At 46.5% G+C, this 10,458-nt stretch overlaps 1 protein-coding gene across 1 annotated transcript in view; it reads right to left on the bottom strand.

Annotated features, from left to right (window-relative positions):
• Positions 1 to 2,892: 2,892 nt before the first annotated feature.
• LOC115272599 (olfactory receptor 52E8-like) overlaps positions 2,893 to 10,458 on the bottom strand; it is a 12,013-nt gene continuing 4,447 nt past the window's right edge. Inside the window, 2 exon segments of the mRNA XM_029915627.1 lie at positions 2,893 to 2,991; positions 2,994 to 4,010. Coding sequence (XP_029771487.1) covers positions 2,932 to 2,991; positions 2,994 to 4,010 — 1,077 coding nt within the window. The 3' untranslated portion in view covers positions 2,893 to 2,931.

The raw sequence follows: 10,458 nt of genomic DNA, 5'->3' as shown, positions 1-10,458 counted from the left end.
GACAGCGTGAGCAGGGGAGGGTCAGAGAGAGAGGGAGACACAGAATCTGAAGACAGGCTCCAGGCTCTGAGCTAGCTGCAAGCACAGAGCCTGATGTGGGGCTTGAACCCATGAACCATGAGATCATGACCTGAGTCGAAGTCAGACGCTTAACCAACTGAGCCACCCGGGAGCCCCTAGCATTTTTTATTTCATCCTGACTAGCTTTTCCTTCTTTTATCTCCACAGAAAGGGATTCTAATCTATTTTCAACCCCACTAGTATTCTTATTATAATGATTCTAAATTCTGGTTCAGACATCTTTCTTTAAAAAATTTTTTTTAAAGTTATTTATTTTTGAGAGAGACACAGAGTGTGAGCGGAGGAGGGTGAGAGAGAGGGAGACACAGAATCAGAAGCAGGCTCTAGGCTCTGAGCTGTCAGCACAGAGCCCAATGCGGGAGATCATAAGGTCATGACCTGAGCTTAGGTCGGCTGCTTAACCAACTAAGCCACCCAGGCACCCCGCAGACATCTTTCTTGTATCTGTGTTGATTAAGTTCCTGGCTGTCATTTCTTCCTGCTCTTTCTTTGGGATGAATTCCTTTTTTTCATCATTTTGAAAGAAGAAAAGGAATCAGGAAAAAAAATAAAATGAATAAAGTAAAAACCACACACACACACACACACACACACATGCTAGATCAAATCAATCATGCTAGATCCTAGATGTGTTTTGGTCTGGTGTTGAAAGGAGCTTGATAGATTAGAGAAAAAAGTGGGAAAAAGAAAAAGGAAAACATTTGAAAATTTGAAAAAAATCAATACAATGAAATAGAATACAGAAATTATGGAAATAAAATAGAATTTGAAAAATTTACAAAAACGTTAAAAATATAGTGGAAAAAATAAAAATATTTTTAAAAATTGAAAATAAAATTTTTTCTCTTTCTGTATTCAAGTAAAAAAAAAACAATTGAATGTATGGACTAGCGAACAAATTGAAATACGATTGAAATTACATCGCTTCCCCCTAGAAGTCAAACTATGAAGCACTTTATATTCTGTAAACTAAGCAGGAGGAGAGACTTGTGTTTCTTAAGAGTGAGGTTGGCCCCGTTGGGCAGGGCTTAGTGTAACAGCTTCATTTTCCACTAGATGGCGCTGCTTACCTTACAGTGATGGATCGTTGTAGCGTTTGTAGGTTTGTATGCGCAAGCACGGGAGGGGTGAAAATGGCGTCACCCAGTTACCCAGTCTCAGTGGTAATTCTGTTCTCCCCGATTAGCAAGCATGCACCCGTCCTTTGTCTCTGGCTTCAGTCCACTCCCCGCTTTTACACTGCCCATGACCAAGCTGTCAGGCTGCCAGGCGGCACCTCCCTCCTGAGTTTTATCTCAGATGCGGCTGTGTTTCCCGACTCCTCACTTCTGGGGAACTGTGGCTTTGACCCGACAATGGCCTGCTGCTGGCCGCAGCCAGGAACATTTGGGACCATGCTGCTGCAAATGCCCAGAGACCTGTGGCTGGGTGCTGGCCCACCCCAGAAAAAGTTCACACAGTCCTGTAGCAGCAGCATTTCAGGGATTATGGAAAATCACAACGCACATCTGGCACCAGGCACCCTTAACTACCTTATTCCAGCACCAGCGAATGTGGTTGTTCTCCAGGGTCTGCTGTGATATTTGCCTGTGGCGGAGCCGCACAGCCTCTACCCAGACTCTCCCAGCAGGGGAACTGCCTCTCCCTGTGTGGCCCAAGCACCCTGGACTTCACTCTGCTCCTGGAGATTTGCCCTTCTCACCAAAGCACCGCCAGGTATCAAGCTGCAGAGTTTCAGATTCTGCGATTGCCCTGTTTATCGAGTCTTAATGGAATTTAAGCCCTCTCCTTTCTCCTTTCTCCCTTCTTAGTTCAGTCCCTGCAGCTGTTTCCACTTTTCCACTTTCTCCCCAGCTGCTTTTGGCAGGGAAGGTGCTTTTCCCGTACTCTCCCTGGTCTCTGTCCTCTCTCTGCAGCAAAAACAGCTCCCCGCCCTCCGGCAGCTCCTCCCTCCCCCAGCTCATCTCTCCACCCCGTGTACCTGCTGAGTTCTGTAGTTCTGTGCAGATTGTTGTGTTAATCCTCAAATCAGTTTACTAGCTATGCAGGATGGTTTAGTGTTGATCTGGCTGTATTTCATGGACCTGAGACACAAAAAAGACTTCCATGCTATTCTGCCATATTGGCTCCTCCCCCTCTATACATCCAAGTATTACCTGGGGGCTTTCTCAGGAGTCTGGGGGAAGAGGGCAAATAAACTAAACAAAGACGCTCAGTCAGTTAAGCGTCCGACTTCAGCTCTGGTCACGATCTCATGGTTTGTGGGTTCGAGCCCCGCATCAGGCTCTGTGCTGACAGCTCAGAGCCTGGAGCCTGTTTCGGATTCTGTCTCCCTCTCTCTCTGCCCCTGCCCCCACTCATGCTCTGTTTCTGTCTCAATAATAAATAAACATAAAAAAAGAAGAAAATAGGGAAAAGCAATTTTATTATTGGAATGGAAATAGAAAAAGCATTCTAAGAATTTAAAAAGCAGTAAGTAGTTGGCCAACAATGGGTCTTCTCAAGCCCATAATCTCATGATTTCAGCCTGTCCCTCAGTGACGCCTGCTTCTTCTTTTTTTTTTTTATATGTTTTTATAGTTTATTTATTTTGGAGACAGAGCACGAGTTGGGGAGGGGCACGGAGAGAGGGAGACATAGAATCTGAAACAGTCTCCAGACTCTGTCAGCACAGAACCTGACATAGGGCTTCAACCCAAGAACCGTGAGATCACGACCTGAGCCGAAGTCAGATGCTTAACTGAGCCACCCAGGCGTCCCAATGCCTGCTTATTACTTATTCCCAGAAGTCACAGCCCCAACTTCCTCTCACTTATAAAGTTCTCTCCTATCACTTCCCATCACTTCCTCTCAGTGATAAAGTCCTCTCACTCTGGCAGTTGCCCCTCCACTCTCATATTCTGCAGTCTCTTTGGGTTCTCCCCAACTTCCTGGGCTGATTTCTTGCCATAGAGCATCTTTTCCACATGTTGCCGGATCTCCCTGGTCCGCACCCCATAAATGACTGGATTCAAGGCCCCTGGGAGCAGCAAGTAGATGGCACTGAGCAGGTTCTGGACATCCTGAGACACAGTCTTGGCCACTCGGAAGACAATGGATGTGGAAAGACCAGAGAGATAGATAGTGAGGATGACCAGTAAGTGGGAGCCACATGTGTGCAAGGCCTTGGCTCGGGCTCCCCTGGAAGAGATCCAGAAGGCAGCATAGATGATGCGGGTGTAGGAGGTCCCTAGCAGGGCTAGATCAAAGGTCACAGTAACCAACCGCATGGCCAGTCCCAACCTATTGTTGAAAGTCAAGTCTCCACAAGCTATGCTCAGCAGTGCAATGTACTCACAGGCAAAGTGTCGAATCACCATTGTATGGCAGAATCGAGCTCGTGACGTAAGCACCACCAAAGGCACTGCCACTCCCAGGCTCCGTGTCAGGGCCAGAAAGGCCAGCACATGCAGCAGGCGGGAGGTCATCAGGTCAGTATAGCGGAGTGGGTGATAGATGGCCACATAGCAGTCTAGGGCCATGGCCAGCAGGAGATTGTAGTCCAGAAGGAGAGTGAAGTAGATAAAGAACATCTGGGCCAGGCAGCCATGCAGTGACATGGGGTTAGTATAATGCACAAAGCCCTCCAGCATTTTGGGCATCACGGCTGTGGCAGCACAAATGTTGACAGCCAGGAGCAGGGCCATAAGCGTGTACATGGGCTGATGCAGGCTCCGCTGGGCCACCACTGTGTGGATGACCAGGGCATTGGCAAAGATGATGGACACATAAAGGAAGGTCAGAGGCAGGAGCAGGAGGGGCCTCCCCTCTCGCAGTCCAGGGAAGCCCACGAGGAAGAAGTTGGTGTAGGAGATGTTGAAGGCACTGGTATCTCCATCGTCACCCAGCAGCTTTGGCCTTGGGTTGGCCTCAGGAGTGGGAATCAGAGACTGTTAGAACAAAAATGGTCAATGGAAGAAAGCCTATTTCTATTTTAGGGCCTGAGGGGTCTGTGGTGAAGGTCCACCTCTTCATGTGCATGTGTCCATTACTTTGGGGCACAGATGGTGCCGTACCAGGTGTTACAGAAGCTGCAGTGGTGAACACGACATTCCTTATCCTCAGGGAGCCCTTGGCCTGTGTGTGTGAAATGTAAACTTACAAGATCTGTGTTTATCTGTGATGTTCCAGATATTTAATTGCTGAGTAAAAGATTAGGAGGAAAAGTAGGTGTGGTACATGAGGGAAAATAAGTGATGGGGGGCACCTGAGTGGCTCAGTCCGTAGGTTTGAGCCCCCGATCAGCTCTCAGAGCAGAGCCTGGAGCCTGCTTCTGATTCTGTGTCTACCTCACCCTGCCCCTCCCCTGCTCTCTCTCTCTCAAAAATAAATAGGGGCGTCTGGGGGGCTCAGTCAGTTGAGCATCTGACTGCGGCCCAGGTCATGATCTCACAGTTCATGGGTTTAAGCCCCGTATCAGGTTCTGTACTGACAGCTAGCTCAGAGCCTGGAGCCTGCTTCCAATTCTGTGTGTCTCTCTGTCTGCTCCTCTCCTGCTCATGATCTGTCTTTCAAAAATAAATAAATGTTTAAAAATTTTCTTTTAAATAAATAAACATTTAAAAAAAGTAAAAAACTATGGGCCAGAGGTAAAACTAGAAAGCATGAAGAAAACCTTTGAAAGGAGGAAATGAAAGTGTATGAGGAATTTGTGGTCCAAGAAGCCTGGAAGAAGCAGGTGGGGGTTATCAGGAATGATGGCCTCACTTTCGTGCCCCGGGTATGCTGTGGCAAGGCCAGGGGAAAGTTGCTGGACCTCAAACAACAGGTCACAGGGACTTTTGCCTTCCTAAGCCTCTAAAGACTGACTCTGAGGCCTCCTGCCTGGCCTTGTCCTCAGCATTATGGATGATAATTTTGCTTTCCTCTCAGAATGGAAGCTCCCGGAGAGCTGCTGGGGCTGCGAGTACAGATCCCCTGCCCAGCATTGAGGAGGCCTCACGCACGGCTTGTTGAGCAGGCCAAGGAGGAAAAGGAAGAAGCTAGGGGGAGGCTGACCATTTAGTTGGGTTCTGAGAGCAGAATTTCAAAGCTTTGACCGGATTTTTGTGTAATTAAGGGAGCAGATAGGAAAAGGCCCAGAGTCCTAGGGTTTGAACTCAGGTTCATGAAAATAGCTAACACCCATTGGACATTTACCATATGGCAGGCAGTGTCCTCAGTGGTGTTATGGATTCACTTTTTAAAATCTTAATTGTGCCAGTGAAGGAAGTAAGGCACAGAAAGGTTAAGTCTAGTTCCAGGTCACACAGCTAGTAAATGGCAGAGCTGAATTTGCACCCAGACAGTCAGACCCCAGAACACATGCTCTGAACAACTTTAGGATGACTGACTGTTCCCTTCCCAGCGTGCCGGAGACTTCCCTGGAGTTCGCACTGAACATCTGGTGTCCCAGGAAAGCAGATCACTTCACTCTTACTACTGACAACACTGAGGATTAGAGAAGCCTTGTAGATTGTGGAGCAATCTAGGAAATGGTCTTCCTTCTTCTTAATGTACTGTCTCTGAAAACCATGTTTATGTGGGTGTTGATATAAACCACCTTCTGAATACTCAGAAGAATAAAGAGGCACAGCTGTAAATGCACAGGGAGACTGCCAAAGAAACTGGCTTTGGAATCCCAATGCCCAGCATGGAATGTCTTTTTGAAAATCTTAGAGCATTATTTTATACGGAATGACCCAGACTTTGGGAAATGTACCATTCGTGGGGTTAGGCAAGGGCCAGATGACATTGTGGGAGGGGGTAAAAATCCTTAGAGTAGGGGACTTTTGTAGCGGGAGGGTGGGATTGAGAAGCTGACAGTGAGGTGACAGGTGGTCCGTGATAGGACAGAGGGGCAAGGAAGAAATGCAAGCTGGAGGAGCGCTGGCCAAGAAGGTGTTTGAGGATCCAAGCTTCTTTCCGAATACCAGGGAGAGCTCATCGTTAATGGGCTTAACAAGCTGTCACATGAACAGTAATTTGCCCTCCTGTTTTGTATTTTAGGACTACTCAGGTAAATTCCTCAAGGAGCTCCTAGACCCTAAAGCAGTTAAGAAAGGAAATGTAGAATAACAACCTCCTCAAGAAGGAGCAAAAGGGATGAAAAATACTGTGAGGGGGGCACCTGGGTGGCTCAGTCGGTTAAGTGTCCAACTTTGGCTCAGATCATGATCTCACGGTTCGTGGGTTCGAGCCCCGCATCGGGCTCTGTGCTGACAGCTAGCTCAAAGCCTGGAGCCTGCTTCCGGTTCTGTGTCTCTCTGACCCTCCCCTGCTCAGGCTGTCTCTCTCTCTCTCTGAAAAATAAGTAAAAACATTAAAACAATTAAAAAGAAAAATACTGTGAGGGACGAGCAGATCAGTTAACTTGCTGATGAAAGTCTTGAGAGAGATGAAGAGATGTTGCTAGAGTCACATCAGTCAGACTTAGGAATCCACTGCAAGTGGGGAGAGAGAGGAATGGACAGTAATTTCAGGGTTTTTGTTGTTAGCCATGATGACTGCACCGGTGCTCCTAAAAGCTGAGAAATGGGGAGCAGGGTTGGGGTGGTCAGAGGCACAATTTATTAATTGCACTTGGATGTGGTGAGGGCTCCCAGATGAAGAGCTGCCCAGTCAACCACCGGAAGTCAGTTGCAGAGCTCAGATGAAGGATTAAAGCTGGAGATGACTATGTGAGTATTAGAAATTTATAGAGGGCATGAGACAGAATCCTAAGGAGCAGATGACAATTGAAGGAGACTGAAGAAAAGAGGGAAGAGAGGTAGGGTGAGAGGCAGGAGCAAATGGAATTCTGGAAACCAGAGGACAAGCTTGGTTGGAGGCTTCGAGGTAAAGGGATTTACAGACTGAGCAGAGGCCAAAGACCAACTGAGCCAACTCACCCTACCAGGAGCGGAGGAGAGGGCCAGAGAGGATGAAGAGGCCAGAGCCGTGTGCTCTCTGCAGGGAGGTTCATCTCCTCCACTGGGAAAGTCAAAACCACACGCAGAAGTCCTTTAACTCCACCTGTCCTCATAGCTTGTCAACAGTGTTCGTCTCTTTTCCTTCAGTTCCCTGAGAGAGATGTCTTTTCTCTCTTTTGTCCTTAGGGTGCCTTGTACTTCTCCCTCTCTCCCCTCAGCCTATGAAAAAGTTCATCTCTTATCAGGAGAAAATAAGCTCTACCTTAACTTCCTATAACCTTCTAGCTTTTCATCTTTCTCCTCACCTTTATTTATTTATTTTAAAGTCTATTCACTTGTTTTGAGAGAGAATGTGAACAGGGGAGAGGCAGAGAGAGAGAGAGGGAGAGAGAGAATCCCAAGCAGACTCTGCACCATCAGCATGATTCTGACTCCGGGTTCAAATTCATGAACCATGGGATCATGACCTGAGCTGACGGTGCTTACCAGACTAAGCCACCCAGGTGCCCCTCTCTCCTCATCTTTAAAGCAAAGCCCCGGATGTATCTTTATTGTGTAATAATCGCTGGTTCGCTGGTCAAGCTCCCTGCTAGATGGACAGCCTTGTCAGCAGGGAGACATGTCTTTTTCATCTCTGTCCCAGTGCCCAGCCCTGAACCCACAGCTGAATATCTGCTCAATAAGTGTTGTGTGGAAGGAATAAATGCATGCACAAAAGGGATTTTAAGAAACATTCTTATTTGCAACCTAGAGCAGCCCTTGGAAGGGGAATGAATGGAGGGAGGAAAAATGAAACCCACTAAAGCTCAGCGATCCCAAGTGATTTGCTCAGTCTTAAATCTTATTTGATTAGTCTTACCTAACAAGAAGAGCCAGACCTGAAATTCAGGTCTTCTAGGATTCTTCCATCCGCACCACAGTTTTCCCCTTTACCCCCCTACACAAGAGGAAACAATGGACAGGCTCTAAGCATTCTTAGTCTCAGCAGTAATATTAAGAGTCAGCATATATTGAGCACTTACTACATGCCAGACATGATTCCAAGGGTTATTCCACGTAGTAATGTAGTATTTCTTTAATGTTCACAACAAATCTAAGAGATGAAAACTGTTTACTAACCCCCTTATAGATGAAAACACTGAGGCTTAGAGAAGGTAACTCATTATCTTAAAGTCTCATAGGTATTAAATGATAGGGCTGGGATATGAATGAACCTAGGCTATTGATGGTACTTGGTGGAGTTCAGGTCCAATCTCAGGTTTTCCTGCCTCCAAATCCCCATCAAGCTCCTGTCTTCCCACCCCCAACCTCACCATGGAAGCCTGTACTGGTGTCCTCTCGGGGCTCAGGCTGCTGTGGCTTTGGGGTCACCTCTGAAAAGGTAAGGCTCCAAGGCACTGATCTATGAGGCTGATGGGGAGGGATGGATATGTAGACCCGTGGCTCCAGAAGGAGGAGCCTGAGGAGATTCCCAGTGGGCAGTGATGTCCAAGGACACCAAGGAGGAGAAGTGAGAAACCCAGAACTCAGGGAGGACCCCAGGGAGAGACTGGGTGGGGCTGTCAGTGTACTAACATTTTCATTTCTACGGCACATGGTGTTTCTCAGAGAGCAGTCACATCTGCTGAGGGATTCATTTTACAGATGAGCCATTAGAGCCCTAGAGAGAACAAGTCAGGGTTCAGGTCAGATTCCATCCCATGGGCACCAATAGGCAGACGCTGGGTAATGCCGACTGGGATGACCTGAATCAGCTGAGGGGAAGGGACTCTTGCGATGTGGGGGTTATGTGGGGGTTATATAGGCATTCAGGGATCACCCAAAGGTGGGACAGGGCACTTGGGCAACAATGGGAGAGCCAGGGACCTGATTTAGGAGTGGTGTGTGTGTGCACGTGCACACACACACACACACACACACACACACACACACACACAGATTGCGGAAGTACCTACTTGCCCAGTGTGGGAGGCTCAGGATCTGGGACAGGAGGTGACTTCAGTGTGGACTCTGCTGTGAATAGCTGTGGCCCACAGAAATGAGGGCTGGCTCCTCCAAGGAGGTATTGCCACTTTGTCTTCTGGACTTTGGAAATATCAGAACTGCAAAGCTCCTCTTTTCCTCTTTTTCTTCTTTCTTTGGATTTAATATTTTTTTTATGATTCAATTCTATTTTTTTAAATATCTATTTTTTTGAGAGAGAGAGAGAGCGAGCGAGTGAGCGAGCACACGCATACATGTGGGGGAAGGGCAGAGAGACAGAGAGAATCTCAAACAGGTTCCATGCTTAGTGAGGAGCCTGACATGGGACTTGATCTCACAACCCTGTGATCTTGACTTCAGCTGAAATCAAGAGTCAGACGCTTGACTGACTGAACCACCAGGTGCCCTGATTCGATTCTACTTCTTAGCTTATTAGCTGTGCCTTATTCGTTGTGTCGTTTTAGGAGTTGCTTTAGCATTTATGGTACATATCTCTAACTTACCACAGTCTATTTTAAATTGTATTACACCACTTCAACAAACAGTATGAGATCCTGAGAGCAGGGTTCTTCTATTTAACCCTCTCCCAGTATTTCTGTTACCATAGTCATATGTTTTATTTCTACATAAATTATTAACTCCACAATACATTGTATATATTTTTGACTTTTATTTTTTTTATTTAAAAATTTTTTTTTACATTTATTTATTTTTGAGAGACAGAGAGAGCCAGAACTGAACAGGGGAGGAGCAGACAGAGAAAGAGACACAGAATCTGAAGCCGGCTCCAGGCTCTGAGCTAGCAGTCTGCACAGAGCCCGACGTGGGGCTCGAACCCACGAACTGTGAGATCATGACCTGAGCTGAAGTCGGATGCTCAACTGACTGAGCCACCCAGGCGCCCCTTTTTGACTTTCTTTAATCCATCATATCCTAAAGAGATTTAGAAAAATAAGAAAAAATATGATTGAAAAATTCATTTGTGTTGCATGCTACTGTATTTTATTATGTTTAAATTTTTTTTCAGAAATAAAAAAAAATCTCTGTGGATATATTGTAAGCAGATACTGTACTTGAAAAAATGATAACAATATTAACTCTGAGGCAAACACTGTTAAAATTATTAGACTTTAATTTTTTTGAGTGCATGATCACGTATTTCTTTTTTTTTAATTTTTAAAATAGTTTATTGTCAAATTGGTTTCCATACAACACCCAGTGCTCTTCCCCACAAGTGCCCTCCTCCATCACCACCACCTCTTTCCCCCCCTCCCCCTTTCCCATCAACCCTCAGTTCATTTTCAGCATTCAATAGTCTCTCAAGTTTTGCGTCCCTCTCTCTCCCCAACTCTCTTTCCCTCTTCCCCTCCCCCTGGTCCTCCATTAGGTTTCTCCTGTTTTCCTGTTAGACCTATGAGTGCAAACATATGGTTTCTGTCCTTCTCTGCCTGACTTATTTCACTTA

This window comes from Suricata suricatta, chromosome 11, assembly GCF_006229205.1.
Source record: "Suricata suricatta isolate VVHF042 chromosome 11, meerkat_22Aug2017_6uvM2_HiC, whole genome shotgun sequence".
NCBI lineage: Eukaryota > Metazoa > Chordata > Mammalia > Carnivora > Herpestidae > Suricata > Suricata suricatta.
The sequence above is the reverse complement of the archived record's forward strand: the minus strand, read 5'-3'. Positions and strand labels throughout refer to the sequence as shown.